The sequence below is a fragment of the Siniperca chuatsi genome, linkage group LG5 (genome assembly GCF_020085105.1).
Source record: "Siniperca chuatsi isolate FFG_IHB_CAS linkage group LG5, ASM2008510v1, whole genome shotgun sequence".
Classification (NCBI taxonomy): Eukaryota; Metazoa; Chordata; class Actinopteri; order Centrarchiformes; family Sinipercidae; genus Siniperca; species Siniperca chuatsi.
In genome coordinates this window covers 31,183,731-31,203,965 of record NC_058046.1, presented here as the reverse complement: position 1 = coordinate 31,203,965, position 20,235 = coordinate 31,183,731, and the positions used below count along the sequence as shown (strand labels likewise).

General features: G+C 39.6%; 1 protein-coding gene across 3 annotated transcripts in view; it reads right to left on the bottom strand.

Annotated features, from left to right (window-relative positions):
• Positions 1-16,604, bottom strand: part of stxbp1b (syntaxin binding protein 1b) — a 50,741-nt gene extending 34,137 nt beyond the window's left edge. Inside the window, exons 1-3 of one of the 3 annotated variants that reach the window (XM_044195635.1) lie at positions 16,496-16,604; positions 5,593-5,642; positions 5,385-5,466 (exon numbers count right to left, since the gene is read on the bottom strand). In XM_044195635.1, the coding sequence (XP_044051570.1) occupies positions 5,385-5,466; positions 5,593-5,642; positions 16,496-16,598 (235 nt within the window). In that variant the 5' untranslated portion in view covers positions 16,599-16,604. Of the gene's footprint in view, positions 1-5,384; positions 5,467-5,592; positions 5,643-7,291; positions 7,347-16,495 lie in introns of those variants that run through there. The other 2 variants (XM_044195636.1, XM_044195637.1) reach the window with 2 other exon arrangements.
• Between the last annotated feature and the right edge of the window lie 3,631 nt (positions 16,605-20,235).

The following is a 20,235-nucleotide window of genomic DNA, read 5'->3' as shown; positions in this document are numbered from 1 at the left end:
ATCTGACTGGAAGGTGTGAATAAATTTTTAGTAACTCAACAGTATAGAAGGACAGCTATGACATACGCATTTCTGCCATTTGGAGGGCAAATGCACCAAAGTGAAAAATCGCCCATTCTAGGCCCAAATTTGGATCATTTAGCCAAATTAAGCCCAAGAAAAAAACCCATCTCCGATCTGCACCAGATTCACAGAAGGTGTAAAACCAGACAGTCCTCACACGTTCCTCAGCTGTGTTACTCAAAACGTGCAATCTGTTTTTTCAAGATTACACCGAGGGGAGGTGGTAGTGTTGACTTGTTCCAGGCCTGCCCAACTGTGGGCAAAACCTGGGGGCTCTGGAACCATTCTCTGAGAAAATATGCACATTTCAAAAAATATTTTTTAAATAACTCCCTGGGGAGTGGTCCCATGGGTGTAATTTGGCATAGGTGCTTGTTCAGGGCCCCTTAACAATCTCTGAAAGTTTCATGTCTCTATGTGCTTGCTGTCCAGAGTTATTACAAAAAAGTGAAATATCCAAATGAAGCAGGCTTCTTAATGCTCTGTGAATGCCTTCAGCCTGGGGTGAGAGAGAGGACACCAAACATGATGGCACCACTCGTTAAGAGGCCAGGCAGGCTCAGTCACACTTGGAAACAGCTCCTACACTGGTCTTGAAGACAAGAAAGGAATCTATGTCTGTCTGTCTGTATGTATGTCCTATCCTTTTTTCACCACCGTTCATCCGATCGACTTCACACTTGGCGGGTGTATTGCTTGAGAGAGAGAGAGAGAGACAGAGAGAGAGAGAGAGTGGTGTTCAAGCGACCTAGAGAGTGAATGAAAAGAAGGAGCACCGGTAGCAACAAAGCCGATGAATCAGAGAAATAAAACGTTATTTTCTGATTGTTTCACAGCAGTTACATTCTAAAGCACAAATAAACACGCCTATACACCGGTGTTGAAGCGGTGACCATCCTCCATTGCTGGAGTGGAGCATTTCTTAGAATCTGAAAATGAATGGATTAGTGTGAGTGGATATTCTTTCTCAGGATAAAATGTGATGAAATTGCATATTGGTCTAACTGGAAATGGCTAAAGGTGCATAAAAACTACTGAAAATAGTGAGTGTTCATTAACACTAGAACCAGGAGTTGCGGTATACCTAAAACCACCAATGTGTAAAATTTATCCGCTATTAGAATGCATTGATTGTGATTTTTTTAATCGGCCTACATCATAATAATAATAATAATAATAATAATAATAATAATAATGTAGAATAATAATCTAAGGTGTTCTTCCTGCTTGTTTGTTTCGGACTGGCATGCATCCAAACAATTATGCATACAAAAATATTTATTGAAAAGTAGATTTTTACCCAACAAAAACGACCACTTTTGCTAAACAATAGTTCCACACTGCAGTCGAAAACTCCTACTCTCCACAGGTCAAAAAACACATAATGAGGGAGCCACACACCACTTGAAGGGACTGCAAAACACAACTGTGTCATTTTAAAAAAATTCACTTTTCACAAAGGCTCTGGATCATTGTCAGATGATGACCTGTCAATCAACCCAGGACACTTCGCTCAGTCCTGAAGCCTCTCCTTAACTCAGTGCATAGAGCAAGTCAATTTTTTTTTTTTGCATTCATAACTCTCTTTCTCTTATCCAAATTAAAGGCTAGCCTATGACTTGACACAGCTCTATCAAGCACAGTAGTAGACAAAAGGCAATATAACATTTATCTGAACACGCAAAATGAATAGGACGAATATGATTGCATTCTCTATCGGGGTAAATTTTCCCCGCTGGCGCTTACAGGTATAAATGCAGTTCAAAACCATTAGCCTATGTTTCATATAAGAACAAATCTTTTGAGCAAATATACCCACTCAAATGATCCAAACTGAAGGCACAGAAAATAAACGATCTGAGAGCCCAATACGATCGATCAACTTTATTTTCGGATGCACATTCTTTCTAAAACTCTGTTATGTATTTTATTTTTAAGTGCAGCCCTCAAGAAATGAGAAAAGATTAACTATTACAGTACTTAACTTTGAATGAATGTTAGTTTCTTTCATGTTGTTGTATATACTCATTCACAACTCAAATCAACAGTATTCATTTTTCTATGCATTGAAGCAGCAATAGGGGAGACCAGGGACGGTTGTAACACTTTTTATCTCAGCACCTATAACTCAAATTTTGACACAGAATTACAGTAGGCCTACTTAAACGAGCAGTGTGTAAGATTTCGGGGGCTCTACTTGCAGAATATGGCAGAAATGGAATATACTATTGATAAGTATATTTTCATTAGTGTATAAATAACCTGAAAATAAGAATAGTTGTGTTTTCATTACCTTAGAATGAGTCTTTTTATCTACAGAGCTAGCAGGTCCTCTTCATGTTTCCTACAGTAGCCCAGAACGGACAAACCAAACACTGGCTCTAGAGAGAACCAGAGACTGGCTCTTTCGCGTTTTTCACAGCCACCGTAGTTTCTCCTATACGCTTGGAAGGGGGGGGGAGTGAGGCAAGCGGTATTCTGCCACTAAATCCTACACACTGCTCCTTTAATATCTGTGTATAATAGAATGTTAGTTTCTTTCATGTTGTTGGTGTATATATATGTATATACTCATTCACACCTCAAATCAACAGTATTCATTTTTATATGCGTTGAAGCAGTAATACTGGAGGCCAAGCAATAGGCCTGTTCCAAACAGGCAAGTTTTGACAATCCCATTCAAAAGTATGCCAAATGTCAGATGTGATTTAGGGAATGCTATTTGGGAACATTTCTGCCACAGCAGGCAGGACATTTGGCAAACATGATCACCCCATTCAAAGGTATGCCAATTGTCAGAGTTGATTTAGGAAAAGGACATTTGGGAAACTTGCTGCCACTGCAGGCAGGACATTTGGCAAACATGAATACCTCATTCAAAGGTATTCCAAATGGCAAAATATTAGAAAATGTCTAAAATCTGCCATTTGGAATACTTTTATATAGGATGATCAGGCTTGTCAGATGTCCTGCCCGCTGTGTCATAAATATTCCTGTTTGGGCGCAGCCCTGTGGGGGATGGGCCTTGAACTCTGGTTGAAAATTTGCTCAGTATTCAGACTGGGCATGAAAGTGGCTGTTGGACAAGCCCTAAAATAAAGACTTGTCATGAGGTATTGTTGAAATTGTGAAAATGAAGTATGCTCCATAATAGTTTGCTCTTTAAGTCTGATGTTCCAGAAAGAAGATAGCTAATCAAAGGTTCTACAGAGTCTGCACTTTACATGGTCAATGTAGGTGCAGAATAGGATGTTTGGTGCAACTTTCAGTCCTTCTGGACGATTCTCTAAGAAAATATGCACATTTTAATATTTGACATTTGGGTATAACTTGCCCCTCATTTATCAAAATTTCCAATTCAAATGTATGAGGGGTGTCCCACTGCCCGCACAGCATTGCTACATGCTAGTGGCTCCAAACAAAGATGGATGTGACTCATCTTGGCATGGCAACAACATACTAAAATAACTTAACAATCCTCACACCATCCTCACTTGATTATTTCAAATAAAACAGATTTGTTTCTGGATGCCAGGGAATGGATTTGGTGGGCTTGTTCTAGACCCTTCCCACACTGTGTGTGCAAAATCTGGGGTCTCTGGGACCTTTCTACGAGAAAATATGCATATTTGAAATGTGTAAATATGACAAAACAACATAAGGAAACCTGGTGACCTTTTGACCTTTGTACTGTTTTTTGGGAGCCTAAACATGCATCAAGAACCCCCAAATGAATGTCAGCTCTTCACTGCAGCACCAACTTTTAGTGTGAAAAGGTTGCAACATTCTAGCTCAAGTAAAAAGGGTCAAGATCCAGTGAAATTACCTTTTGACCTTTCAGTTCCTTTATGTCTGTGTCCATTTGGGAACATTTCTGCCACAGCAGTCAGGACATTTGGCAAACATGACCACCCCATTCAATGATATGCCAAATGTCAGAATATTAGGAAATGAAGAAAATCTGACATTTGGAATACGTTGGAATGGGGTGATCATGGTTGCCAAACCATGCTGTGGCAGAAAGTTTCCCAATTGTCCTTTCCCTAAATCAACTGTGACATTTGGCATACCATGAAATTGGTGGTCATGTTTGGTAAATGTCCTGCCAACATTTTTGTAATAACTCTGGACAGCAAGTACATAGAAACTTGACACTTTGAGAGATTGTGGAGGGGCCATTGACAAGCCCCCACACCAAAGTACACGGCCATTCGTCGGGGGTGGTACCATTTGAGCTGTTGGACAAAGTGGGAAATGCTGCCAAATGGGAACACAGGCCCAAAACTTTGAAAAATCATAACTCCAATCTGATTGGACCGTTCTCTGAGGTGGGCCCAGTAAGTAAGGGTCAAATCGGGCCCGATTTTCCCTAAACCATGAATGGGCATGTGTGCCAAATGTCTGAGGTGCCCTACTAGCTAGGGTTATTTTTGTAACCACCAACAACAACCGAAAAAGGATAAATAGCTTCTCAGTGAGAACCAAGAAAATTTTATGTGTTTGATATGTTATGAAAGGAGTGAAAGATGAAGAGAAGTCAAAGTTAAGGTAAAAGTTAGGGAGTAAGAGAGAGACAGTGAAGGCACATCTGTGTGTGCCTGTGACAGAGTGAGGGGTGAGAGACAGCCTGTGTAAGGGAGAGAGAGAGTGCTATGTAATGTTATCTCCACTGGAAAGACAGTTTTAATATCATGGTACTATTCATGCTATTCTCTGTTCTTGAGAATAGGGAAAATACCCAACAAGTTGTATGTTCCATGACTCCAATGGAATCTGCGGAGGTCCCCACGTCATCCATTACAACCATGGAACAACTTGTCAGGCATTATCCCTTACCTCATGTCTGTGTATATGGAATTGGAGTCAGGATGTGGTTAGCCTAGCTTAGCATAAAGACTTGAAACAGGGGGAACCAGCAAGCCTGGCTCTGTCCAAAGGGAAAAAATGCCTACCAACACCTGTCACAGATATTGCACAGATATGAGCTATCGATCTTCGCAATTCACTAATAAAGCAAACATTTCCTTTAAAGCGACACTTCCATAAATAAAGGCATTAAAGAAGTAGATACTCTACACAAGCTAATGTGATCCATTGTTTCAACAAAGTTTCTTTCCTCCACCATTATTCCACTTTCCTTGCATGAACATCCATAAACATTTCAATTGAACACATTCTAGAAATTAATCCTCCACAGGGTTGTGGGTGTTAATAGATTATTTTAGCAGAACTGAATGAGATTTACTTGCACTAAATGTGATTAAACTGACTTCAAAGCTACAACCAAAGTGAGATGAGGTGACGTGGGTGATTGTACTTACTGGTGATTCCCTCTGACATGATGTCTGTCATCTTACAGCAGGAGGAAACCATCCTCATACTCAGCTTGTCCACCACCAGCACCTGTAACACAGTCACACACACCTTTATAAGGATTTCATTGTGATATCTTCAGTGATTTTATTCATATTCATTGTCAAGATCACAGGTGAATGAAGCCAAATTTGGTCAGAATAACAGGATCACTACCTTCCATTTTCCTTTTTCTCTTGCCTTCTTGATGACATTGTTCATTATCTCTGTAAAGAAGGAGACATTTGATTCAGTCAAGACATCAACATAAACCCTGGACTTCACATAACAAAATCCTTCTGAACAGTTTAGTGTTAGACCCAGGATCACTGTTGATTTACCATCAAAAGCATGCTGTATGCTGTATGCATGGACAGTAACTTACATTCATTTTTAAAATCTGATTTAAAAAAAAATCCATTTCTAATTCTGTTTTCTTGCTGCAGGTATGGTAAATTTCAAACTGTACTCTCACTAAAGTCAATCATACAGTCAGTATAATCACTGACTGAAACTGATTACCCTGAGTTATCACGACATTGTTTCTACAATGTCATGGTTGAGTTTTTCAAATGTCATTTTAAAAATAACCTCCACTGTTTGGGGAAGTGGCAACTGTCTCATCAGCAGATATCCCAAAACCTAGACGATTAAAACTACAGTATCTTCAAGGCTAGATTGACCAAAGTTTCACGTGTGATGACCCCTGAGCAGAGCCTGCTGCTGGCAGAGGTAATATAAGCAAGTGCTAGGGGCGTCAGGGTCCTGAAGGGGTGCATAGTTGGGAGAGAGAAAGTGAGAAACAAAGAAAGAAAAAGAAAGAAAAAACAACGTAACAATACGTGCAAATTGCGGAGGCAAAATGCCCTCCATGTCGCCAATATTATTATATTATATTTACTAGCATTTCCGTCTAGCAAGCAATTTTCATGCCTTTTTGGCTTAGGCGCATACTCAGACGTCTCAAAATTCTCCAAATCTGCAGTCTCCAGTTTCTTGATGCACAGTGCGTAATTTTACACACAGGAGTTACCTTCATTAATTATTTAAATCCCCAATGGTAAATGGCCTTCTGTACTTTTGTATGAGCTGTTCCACACAGATTCAAGCATATACAATAAGGTCTTTTGTATAGTGTCTGACCTTTTTTCTTTAAAATAAATCTCCAAACCACATTTCCTCTGGATAGTCAAAATAAATTCTGTCAGCAGAATAATTACAGGGAGTTTTCAGTTAATGTAAGTGGCCTTTCTCATAGTATTTACAGTAGTGGCATTGTTGGGCACTTGTAAATGGACCCATTGTCAGATCTCGCCCAGGGCGCCACCTAGGCTAAGCCTGGCACTGCAAAGCTAGTGTGTGGATGTTTGAGTTTAGATTATTATATTAGGAACCCATTTTATAAAATGGGTTTTGAGCCACACAGGCTCATATTTGATTTTTTCCATAGCATAAGTACCACAAAAGTTTAATCATTCATTTAAACGTATTTGGTAATAAAATGTGATTATGATTCCGATGCTGGCTATTGTAATGTTGACTTCAGCACAGCTGGATTAACCCAGGGAGCCCCAGGGCAAAAATAATTTGTGGGTCACTGTGTCAGTAGTTAGTTAGTAATAAGAAATTAGTTTGTGGAAACTTAAGCATGAATTTATTTAGTAAGATGCACCATGGCAGTACAATATTATGTCAGTTTATAATGTCACACTGCAAATAAAGCTGGAATAATTATTCTATGGATAATGTAAAGTTTAAATAATGTGGCAGTATTGTTATAATAGTTGTAATAAAAGATATTTCTGAAATATCTGTATGCTGGTAAAGTATATCCAAATATCATCTTGTCCCCACTGGAAGAGTTCACAGAAAACACCTGAATACTGAGCTCTCAATGTGACAGCCCATCCATCCATCCATCCATCTTCTTCCGCTTATCCGGGGCCGGGTCGCGGGGGCAGCAGTCTAAGCAGGGACTCCCAGACTTCCTTCGCTCCAGACACTTCCTCCAGCTCCTCCGGGGGGATCCCGAGGCGTTCCCAGGCCAGCCGAGAGACATAGTCCCTCCAGCGTGTCCTGGGTCTTCCCCGGGGCCGCCTCCCGGTGGGACATGCCCAGAACACCTCCCGAGGGAGGCGTCCAGGAGGCATCCGGATCAGATGCCCTAGCCACCTCAGCTGGCTCCTCTCGACGTGGAGGAGCAGCGGCTCTACTCGAGCTCCCCGTGTGACTGAGCTCCTCACCCTATCTCTAAGGGAGCGCCCAGCCACTCGGCGGAGGAAGCCCATTTCGGCCGCTTGTATCCGCGATCTTGTCCTTTCGGTCACTACCCAAAGCTCATGACCATAGGTGAGGGCAGGAGCGTAGATTGACCGGTAAATCGAGAGCTTTGTCTTTCGACTCAGCTCCTTCTTCACCACAACGGTCCGATACAGCGCCCGCATCACTGCAGACGCTGTACCGATCCGCCTGTGAATCTCACGCTCCATCCGTCCCTCACTCGTGAACAAGACCCCGAGATACTTGAACTCCTCCACTTGAGGCAAGGACTCCCCACCTACCCGAAGAGAGCAAACCACCTTTTTCCGGTCAAGAACCATGGCCTCAGATTTGGAAGAGCTGAGACAGCCTTGATGACAAAAACTTTTTACATACTGAAAAAACTGAAACAAGCACACAATCTCATGACACCCTGATTGTGCAAATCCTTTTCCACGAGCAGCAGAGAATCAGAGGGACAAAGGAATAACATGATCATTCATGAGGAAACTGGATCATCACACAGCAAAATAATACCATACCCATTGTAATATTATCAGCAATGTAGAATTTATTAGAGACAGAATAACATAGGGAGATGAGTCGTTCCTGAGGTGTGAATGAAACTGATATTTGTAAGACAGAATCCAGCATTTCATAACATCCTGTCACTTGTGTTGATGAGCAGCGTCCCAGTTTCCTTCACTGGGGATTTAAGCCACACTGAACATGAAGGGACTCAGTGCTGGGAGGGAGAAGTCCACTGCAATCACTGCCTCTAATCTGCTCCCAATCCTCTTACCCCATCGACTGCTCCCCATCACTATTTGTGGGCCGTTTCTGTGTCAGCGGACGTGACATCACGGACAAGCAGCATCTCTCGCTCACATACACACACACACACACACACACACACACAGAGAGATAAAAACAGACAAGCACTCATCCTCCAAAATAAGTCAACATGTCCTGTTTCTACAGAAGGTCAGGGTGACATCACTTGAAGAGCTGCTCCTAAGGTGTCATAAGCACATTATCATGACATTGGGGCCATATGATAATAGTGAGCCAACAGTGTGGCTAATGACAATAATTGTAAATGACATAATATTACATTTGAGATAATTCTCTAATTTTTGTCAAAGATTTAAGGAGAAGTTTAAATGATTTATCACAAAACATTTCCTTAAGTTATTTAAAATCCCACACTCTCCAGTCAGCCAGACCCTGCTGTCCGAAGAAAGCTAGTAATGATGGTAAATGGTGTATACATCAGTGAATGGTCCTGTTTGTCCAATTAGTCAACAGGATTAAGTGTAAGTATCCATGACATAATGGGAGACCACCTGACATGTAGCTTTCACAGGCAGGATAAACAAGATGGGATAAATAAGACAGATCTGTCTAATCCAGGTTTATAATATTGTATTAAATCACAGTAACGTGCTGTAACTATGTAGGGGAGCAGCTAATCTACGCTGCCAAACACTACATATGGCAACATACTGCAGGAAAAGCAGACATGATGGAAGAGGAGATTTTACCGTCCATTGAGACATTAGTTACAACACTGTCTGACTTACTGTAACCTTTCCAGCCCTGCCACAGTCAGAAATACTTTATTGATCCCTGAGGGGAAACTCTTTTGTTACTCTCTTTGTAACTTTTTGTAACTCTTTTGTTACAAGCACTGCTGTGTCCAGGTTGTATGAAAAAACAGCAACACTTAAAAAATCCAACTAGCCCTAAACTGGCAACAACCATTTTTGTCTTTATGTGTGCTCGAGTTAATCACAGTCTGTGTTGATATGGTAGATTGCAGATATACTTACAGCCTAACTGGACAGATTCCAGATTATAATACTAAAATCTAAGGATTTGGGTAGTCAGGAACTCACACTTCTTTCTAGTAAATATGCAACTGAACAACTATTTGAGTAAGAATCCTAAATTCCTTAAGGGCTCAAGCCCAGGTTTCTTATGTCTACAGTACCAACATTGCCTGATGATTTTAAGCTGCAATAATCAATATTTTTAAATCAACAATGGATCAAATGACAATGCGTAATGTACAAGGTGTTACTCATAGTGATGAACCCAGAGAGTTATCTCCAACTTTGCAGTTCCTCTCAGCTCTGCAGAGCTGTTTTGCCTCTTTAGACTTATTGTTTTGGTTTTATGGCTCACAACGTTGCAGTTTTGGTTCAGTCTCAGGGCTCTCATCAACCTCGTTTCCAGCAGCAGCAGGCAGCTGTTTTCAGTGAAAAAGCGCTGATAAACTGACTGTACACTAATTGCCCAGCACCAAACAGCAGACAGATAAAGTTAGTGACTAACTGGTGAGCATAGTGGAGCATTTAGCAGCTAAAGAACCAGATATTTTTCTCAGGAGTTGGTGGAGACCAAACCAGAGTTAAAATGGGTGAATATTACAGGCTACAGTATACCCTCAGAGAAGAAAGGAGTTGGCAGCAACGCCGATGGATTGATCTTAATTCCTCTTCCTCTTTTTTCCAATGAGGGAGGTGGGCTGGGTGACGCAGAGGATTCGTCAGGTGGCTTGTCCATGAATCTTGAGGAAAGATGAACTGGGCGGAATACAGACCATGGAATATACAGAGTAAGTAAGAGGCTTGTTGGACTGACCCGCTTCCTGGACAACTTTAGGATTGCTGAAAGTGGGATCTCAGGCATGGAGGCGGTGGAGAGGTTTTCAGCTTCTGATGCTGGGTCTGCTGACTTGGACTGACAGAAACTTTGAAAGTGATCATTCTGACTCCATCCGAATAATTCATCGTCCGATGGGGATAGCGAGATGGAGTCCATTCTCAAGATGAGGTAAGTGGATGGCTGAAGTAACTTCTAGTAATTCACGTTATAGAGTGGTAGCTTAGTGTGCTCGAGGCGATGTTACTTGGTCTTGGTTCTGACGCAGAATACGAGAGCGAGGACGAGGAGAGGGTTATGTGGGTAATTATTGGAAAGCCGGATGTGGCATGATTGAGGTGTGGTCCTGCTCCTGAAACTCTGCTAGATAGCTCCAATCCAAAACAACCAATTCATATCATTCAATACACTAATCCAGAGATACAGGTTTGAGAGAGACCAGTTCAAAGGGAGTGAACTGGTTGGCAGGCCCAAGTGGCATGAAAATAATCGTATGTGCTACCCAAAGTGCATTGTGAACAGATGATTATTTTCATGCCACTTGGGCCTGCCAACCAGTTCACTCCCTTTGGATAGCAGTTACTGAGTCTCCACTATCTTGGGCTGCAGAATCCCATTGTCCCCAACACTTTGCCTGTTGGGAGATAATACGCAAGTCGCCCTCCCAATTAAATACAGAAACCCATTACTCATTTCTCTAACTATGACTAAGAAAATAATCTTTCAAAACTGGAAATCTAAAACATCTTCTCATATCAATCACAGGGTCAATATGAAACCTGGAATACATTTTTAAACCATCTAAACTCAAAACAGAACTCACCCAAAAACCAATGCCATGTACATGACCACAGGTCCCAGCCATGATAACCAACTCCTAAATATCACAGTACACCCAACAATGCGTACAGGCATATTTATTTATTCTTTATTTATTTTCTCCTTATAGGCACATCAATATTTATTTATTAGTAGTATCATCTTGCTTTACCCTTGCTTGACTGTTAATTTTTCTCCTCCCTGTCTTTCTACTTTATTAACATAACTCATATAGCAATTTTATATGTACACACATAATTATTTTGTAGCGTGCTCCTCTCCTTGTGTGTCTTGAGGGTTTACTTCCTAACTTTGTTTGCTTTCCCTCTAGTTGTGTTGGCCCCACCTTGATTGTTTGCACCTGTGTCTCGTTGTCTCCCTTACCTTAGTGTATTTAGTCCGGGGTTTTTCCTTTGTTTCTTGTCAGGTCGTTGCCCTTGTCATGTGCATTTTGGTTGTGCGTTGTTCCCATGTAACGCATCCTGGACTTTGGTTACCTGTAAGTTTTGTTGGACTGACTCCCTGTTTCCTTGGACCTTGCCTGTATTGTGGACTTTTGTATTTTGCCTGCTCCCTGTTGGATTTGTTTGCTTTTGGACTTGTTCTCTGTTTTGACCGCTGTCTGCCACGCTACACAAGCCAGCTGCCCTCCCTGTTCTGCCTGCCACACTACTCAAGCCAAGCTAAAACCTACACTCCCTGTCTCCATCCCCGGAGCCTCGCCACTCTGGAAGAGCTCAGATCCCCCAGTGACTGCTTGCAGTATATAATAAAAACTACCTCATCCAAGTACCACCTCCTTGTGTTCTGTATTTGGGTTCTTAAATCATGCACATAACATGTTAATACTGATGGATTTATTTATTTGTATTTATATAATTTTATATTTACTTATTTTATTTATTTTATTAATCCCCACACACACACACACACACCACATTTTCTTTTTTTTTTTGGCCCTCTCAAGACGGATTGTTAGTTTTTCTTCTTTTCTATCCTCCCCTTTTTCTTTAGAATCTGATTACATTCATAATAGCTAATTTGGTAACTATAACTCTCTCATCCATTCACTGATTCCTATAGTTCTTTTAAATCAGAAATTTTTGTTATTATCAGTGATATTACTCAAATTCTAATTGTTGTTACTATTAATATTATCATTGTTAGTATTACTATTATTATTGCAGTTATTACTAGTATTACTATCATAATTATTATTTTTTATTTATTCATTTATTTTATTTTGTTATTTATATATTGATTTATTTATTATAGTTTAGAAAAAGGAAAGGAGAGGGGGGAAAAACAGGACAAAACAAAAAACTTGGATACACATAACCATAGCACATTGTATTCATACACAGACACCTACACACACACACATTTTTATTTTCTTGTTTTTCCTTTCGCTTTGTTTTATTATTCATTCCTTACCCAACCCGGGGCCTACCGCCTTTCCTCTTCAAGGTAAAAAAAAAAAACAAAAAAGAAAAAAAAGAATGCCACTCCTCAGCGGATAAACGGTCTAGGAGGGGTCCAAGGCAGGACAAGGCAGAAGACCAGCAATAGGCCAGCGCCCTCCTCTGGGTCTGGACACAGCTCAAAGCAAGATCTCCCTAAAAACTAAAAACTTAAAACAAACAAAAAGAAAAAAAAAAAAAAAAGACACCCTCCTGTCACCCTCCTGGCTTCCGGTTGTGTTGCTGGGGGGCTGGGTGGGGGAGCTTGTTGCTCGCTTCTCCGGTGGCCAGATCTAGCCTCACTACTCATTGCTGTATCAATGTAATGTTAATTATTACAATGGTTATTGTTAAATTATATTGTACTATATATAATGATGAAAATTTTATATTATTATCATATTATTTCATCATTATTATTATTATTATTATTATTATTATTATATTGTTGTTACATCATATATTTAATATCACTATAACAATAATTCTATGTCCTTCGTTCTCTCTGCCACACATTACTTACTCTACACACCAACCTGTCCAGGATCACAAAACACTGATACATATCACCACACAAACATCCAAACATGCACACACACACACACACACTACAAACGCATACCCAACTTAATCTAACCTAATCTCTACTCCCTCTTATCATATCATCACATTCATCATTGTAACTGCTTTATGTTATTGTCTGTATGTCTGTCCATTATGTTTATCTATCTTGTGTCACTCTTTTTTTGTCACACTCTATTTCACCAATAAACAAAAAAAAAGAGAGAAAAAGAGTTGGTGATAATTCTCTGTGGGTTGGTCACTACAAGCAACTCCTTTCCTTGATCTATTTTAAATATAACAATATTGATTAATGCAGCTTTAAATTCCAATGCATAAGGGCATCAGTACTGAACATGTGATAGACTGGCCACCCTCATCAGCTATCAAAACATATCTATCAAGTTATTTAATGTAACATTCACTGATAATGACATATATGTCTTCAAAAAGTAAAACATCTGCAAACAGAATGAGATTATCTCACTTGTTTTAGTGCATATCAATTTTTTCAACGTTTAATTTTTAAACATTGAAAATGCACCTTTTTCAACTGACAGACACCTGCAACAAGGCTTGATTACCAACCAGGCAAAGAGGGCAACTTTCCTGGGGCTCCAGACACCCAGGGACCCCTAAGTCTCCGTATTCACTTTGTGTCTGTTGGTTTATGGTAATTTAATCAATTGCAAATTTGTCTGAGAATATGCACGATTAAAGCACAGAATCAAGTAAAATGAGAAGGGCCTTAAGGTGGATCCTGTATTTATTACCTGTGTCAAAATCTACAAAGTGCATATTCCTAAATATACTTGTGTTTAACCAAATTACCACACACAGGGGTCATTAGAGGTTTATAGGATTCTACTGCAATGATTCCTATGAATATAAGAAAGCCCCTAGCAAACCTTTCTATCTTATTAACAAAGTACGATACAGTGCCATGAGGCCGTCAGTAATAGCTTATTACGAAGTCTTACATATACAAGAGGCCTTTGTTCATTTATATATGTAAATTGTTTAATACAGCCGATTATTAGTAGTATTATTAATGTTGTTAATTTTAATTATCATTTAATATTCCTTTTATATCTTCTAATTTATGTACGTATACGTGTTATTTGTTATTATTAATTAGGCTATTTATTTACTTGCATTATTGTTATCTGCACAATAATACACCACATAACTGCGTAAGAATATGTGTATGTCAATTGTATTGTAAAATAAAAAATAAACTGCTACTTTGTGCGATGCCACAACACTTCAAAATATATAGGATAATTTAATTGCAAAGTGTTAGATTTATCGCACACAAGGTGATGGCGCGTTATATTGCATCTCACCATCTAAGTGTGTTCTATTATATTTTCTGTACACATGTGGAGGTGTGGCATTTAAATGTCACGTCACTTTATAAAAGACTTCTGCGTAGGATACACCTGTGTTTCCTTGCTCTAAGCTCCTTCTGAAGCCTCCTCTCGCCTCGAGGTGTATTTATGGGATTGGAAGATCCTCCATGATGGCGGAGGGGGAACAATTTCTGGGTCACGGGTGGCGAGAGGACGCAAGGAAGCATAAATTAGCATAAAAGCACCCATACCGACGTCTCTACCAGCATCATTATACAGCGAAGGACACATAGACACTCCCACAATAACTTTAAAATATATATTTACAATTTAATCTTACCAATATTTCCATATACAAAATACAAATGACTATTGTCTACAGTTAAACTGAAGAAATACCAAGCAAAACGCTTTTGTTTGTTTATGTTTTTTGTATTAATTTGAAAGGCCAGGATAAGTTGTATCTAATAGTTATTAACAACAATTTGAGACATTTTACACTACAGCAGACAGCAAACTTTAACGCCAACATACTGTATGTCAAAGCAGCAACTACACAGTCAACAACACAGAACTGATGCATGAGAACAGCAAGGAGATGAAGAGGCAGAGACAGTGCCTGGACACCGGTGAGAGATGTGACCAATGACCAGTTCAGTCTAGTCTATAATAATGCAGCGCAGTGTGGAGACAAGCATCTGTTTGTCAACTAACAGAGACTCCAGTCTGCAGTGGAGTTCATACACTTCACTGATAAACAACAGAAGAGTAACATTAGGCTTCATGATCAAAGAAGTTAGATAAGGAGGGAGATATGAAAGGAGGCACTGAAGCACCTTTCCTTAGCATTTCGAGAATTCAAACAGCTCTTATCATGGCTGCCACTTAAATAGCTTCGGGTAATTTAACTCAGTTAGGAACCTTCCTAAGCAATTAATACTATTCTACCGCAACCCTGGAGTCCTGTGGCTGCATTCTCACGTGTGCAGTCCATGAAAACACGCCCCCGGAAGTAGATCTCAAAGAGAGAGAGATTAGTAGGGGTTCCCAAAATAAAAGCACAACATAAAAGTGATCTTCCTGTATTAGTCTGTTGTGTCGAACTTTCCAGCTTTCCAGCTCCCTCACAGTGCCTTATTAGAAAGAGGCACCATTTAATCTAACACTAATGGAAAAGTGTAACATTAAATAAGTTCCGATATAAAGACATTTTCACTCTAGTGGAATGATCTGCCTTAAAGAAAAATCGGCAATAAAGTTGATTGGATTTTTTTTCCCAGTGTGCGCATCTTTAGTCCCATGAGAGCTTCATGTGATGTGAGACCAAACATCACTGACGCATGTATGGCTACATTAAAATAATGACTACATAATGTTTAATAATGGACTGCAGTTTACTGGTGCTGATATACATCTGACAGTAGACAGAAACACTTGTTTAGTTGTTACCGAGGCTGTCAGAGTCGGAGAGTCCTCCTGCACCCCTCGTCAAAGCACTTAATCCGCACAGACAAAGATTAGCGAGGCAGGATTTTCTCCAAACCAGGACTCCGTGCTTTTACACTTCAGACAAACGCCAACAACGGGTCAATGAACGATAGAAACTTCCATCAGAGTCTAACAGAACACCAGCGAACAACTTCATATTTGTATAATTCATCTCACTGACACAACAATCTGGAGAAATTACCTTTTGGCGAGCCGCACGGCTCGGATGTGTCTGAGCGTCTTTAGCGCATCTAACTTCGCAAGTGTCACCAGGAGCTGCATTGTCCAATCGATCAATAATCGTAAAAGTTATATAATGCAAGCAGCGCTCATATCTCACAATTAATGTTTAGTAATGGGGATAGCCCTTCATGCCTACACAATACACGGCTTTGGAATAATAACCATCAGCTGTCAACATTGTAGTATAACAAAAGTAAAAATAATCTGATAGATAAAATAAACAGTACTTACTTTCTCCAACAATGGCTTTTAGTCCAAGTGGTGCCATGATGAGCCCTCTGCTGCGCGTCCACCTCTCCACAGAAAACTGACAGGTGCCTACTGTCAAGCTCATCAAAATAAGCAACACATTTCCGTTCCAATTACATACAAAATAAAAGCTAAATATTAAATAAAATGGAAATAAAATAAAACGAAATAAAATGGCACAATATTTGAGTCAAAAGCCTACTGAGTGTTTCAACAAGGAGCTTACCTATGTGGAAACATGAACATTTTATTAACTAAGGAAGTTCATTCTTCACCTTGGGATCAGTATGTATAAAATAATCTCAACTCAAGGTCCACTTTGTAGCTTTTCCTGAGGTTTCAACCGCATCTCACTGTCTTCATCACACAGGGGAGCCGGCTCAGCTGTAATGAGGTGAGGTAATTATGTAACTTGATAACAGGTGGTCATATATGGAAGGGAGACAGGCCCCTGTCTCTGTTCAAAGATGGTCTCTGGTGTCGGATGTCTCCTCCTTGACCTTTCTCTGTGTGACCACTGACTCCTGGTCCATGACTTTGATGCTTTGACTCCATTCAACAGGGAGTCAGCACTTAATCACAAACCATTCAGCACCTTAAGATCTCTGCTGGTACACCCTAAAGACAGGACCCACTGAATGGAAGACTGGAGTGGTGTATGACATCATCATGACATCACATGTAACAACTGTGGGGAACACTACATTGGTGAAACAGCAATAACCCTGGACAAGAGACTGAATGAACACCAGCAACAGACAACATCAGCTGTCTGTGAAAACCAGACCAAACCCCTCACAGCAACCACTGGGAATACAATTTGGCAGTCTATTTACTCCTGAAATGGCTGATGACAGTTTAGTAGTAAACTACAATACAACCTTTTCACATTAAATGTTCATAACAATTATATTCAAAAGAATCAATATATGATATAAATATAGAAAAAAGATTAATTTCCCACATGTATGCTGAGTTTGTACCAGGTGCAATGTCGTAAAAATGCTGTATGAGTAACAGTGAATGTGATGTGAAGTTATTTATATTGTGAGAAAAGAAAACAATGGAAATAGGACTATTTTGGAATTTACAGCACAAATGCAGGGTGTGCAGATATGCATAGCTGGCTGGATAGATAAACATAAGAGCATAGACAGTATGATACACAGCCAAATGTACACATGCACATGTATGTAGATGTATGCAACTGCTACAAGATGGGCACATGCAACCACACATGTAAATCTGACAAGGTGAATAGAAAACAATTAGTTAGTTATTAGTTATAGATATTTTATACTTGCATATAAAATTTAAACAAATTATTTGTATTTGTATTACTTTTACTATATAAAACACTAGAGGAAATACTGAGAGCATGATTTACATTAAATGAAAATTTTAACAAGTGAAAGTTTTTAAACAGCTTGTTCATGTGTACTGTTTGTATTGTTTGTTTTAAACTGATTGGTATGTTTCAAGATTTACACTGTCCTGACAGCTGGTACTGGAGCCATGCAGAATAAAGTCTAAATACTAGTTTCACAATCTTTCAAGCATTATGGTGGGCTTTACATTTGGAGTTCTTAGATTTTACTTTTAAACACCATTCAATGGGGCTCTAGTCCTGCTGCTGAATGCAGTCCAAAAGCCAGTAGGACACCATCCAACTTGTTAGCAAAATGACTAAAATCCGCCCCCCTTGTTAACCTGCTCAGAAGATGCTCTGTGCTTTGTCATATAGTGGCACTTCACATTGCCACTTTTAATAATCGCCACGATCTCGGAACATATGAGACACACTGGTCTTAAACTGCCTGTGGGAAGAGTGAACATATAAGAGTCTGTCCATTCTTGATTAAAAGCTCTGTTTCTGTCTACTTTTCTTTTTAGAGCACGCCATGTGAAATTATTTCTCAGACTTGTCTCGTCTCTACTATCCCTGTGTGTGTGTGTGTGTGTGTGTGTGTGTGTGTGTGTGTGTGTGTGTGTGTGTGTAGGCTACCTCAGTCACTGAGTCAACTCGCAGGCTTGCGCTGCCATTTGGGCCACCCCCCCGTTAAAAATTTACAAATCGTCTACTGCCAATAGGCATGCTTACAACAGACTATTGTTTATAGGCTTTAATTTTAAAGACATGTCAAAATCGGAAACCAAAAGGATGTCAAAAGGCATTATATATTGAAATAAAATAAAACTTTAAACCAAAAATTATATAAAAAAACTTCGTCCTTCACCCTCTACGGGTGGTCTCATCCTTCGAGCTGGACCGAGATGTCTGGTGTTCTTCCAGGGATCTGCTGATGCTGTAGCCATCCTTCACCTTCCAAGCCTTCTCCAGCTCTTCTCTGAGCCCTTGGTGGAGAATACATATATATGTGTGTGTGTATATATATATATATAAATATATATATATATAAACACACACACATACAGTGGTGTGAAAAAGTTTGCCCCCTTCCTGATATCTTATTTTTTTGCATGTTTGTCACACTTAAATGTTTCAGAAAACAAAAACACCCAGGCCTGATTACTGCCACACCTGTTCTCAATCAATAAATCACTTAAATAGGACCGGCCTGACAAAGTGAAGTAGACCAAAAGATCTTCAAAAGCTAGACATCATGCCGAGATCCAAAGAAATTCAGGAACAAAGCAAATGTCTTCTTGGAGCCAAGTACAATAACTTCAATTTTGTCTGAGTTTAACATCAGAAAATTGCAGGTCATCCAGGTTTTTATGTCCTTAAGGCATGCTTGAAGTTTAGCTAACTGGTTAGTTTCATCTGGTTTGATCGATAGATATAATTGGGTATCATCCACATACCAGTGAAAGTTTATGGAGTGTTTCCTAATATTATTGCCTAAAGGAAGCATATATAAAGGTGAATAGAATCGATCCAATAAAAGAACCTTGTGGAACTCTGACTAACTTTGGCGTGCACGGAGGACTCACCGTTAACATGCACAAACTGAGATCGATCTGATAGATAGGATTCAAACCTGCTTAGTACAGTTCCTTTAATGCCAATTGAATGTTCCAATCTCTGTAATCGGATGTGATGGTCAATGGTGTCGAATGCAGCACTAAGATCTAACAAGACAAGTACAGAGAGAAGTCCATTGTCTGATGCAATTAAAAGGTAATTCGTAATTTTCACCATTGCTGTCTCTGTGCTATGATGCACTCTAAATCCTGACTGAAAATCCTCAAATAAAGTATTGTTATTTAGTAAGTCACACAACGACAGCGACTGCTTTCTCAAGGATCTTAGAGAGAAAGGGAAGGTTAGATATAGGTCTATAGTTGGCTAAAACCCCTGGATCAAGACTGGGCTTTTTAAGAAGAGGTTTAATTACAGACTTTAAAAGACTGTGGGACATAGCCTGTTAATAAAGACAGATTGATCATATCCAGTAAAGTAACTAAGGGCAAAACTTCTTTAAGCAGCCTAGTTGGAATGGGGTCTAAGAGACATGCTGATGGCTTAGATGAAGAATTTGTTGAAGTTAGTTGAAGAAGGTTGACAGGAGAAAAGCAAAAAAAGTCTAAATATATATCAGGTTTTCAGCTGTTTCTAAGGTTCCTGTGTTTGAAGATAATAGTTAATAATAGTCTCTAATAGTTATAATTTTATCATTCAAGTAGTTCATGAAGTCGTTACTACTGAGGGCTATAGGAATACATGGCTCACTATAGCTGTAACTCTTTGTCAGCCTGGC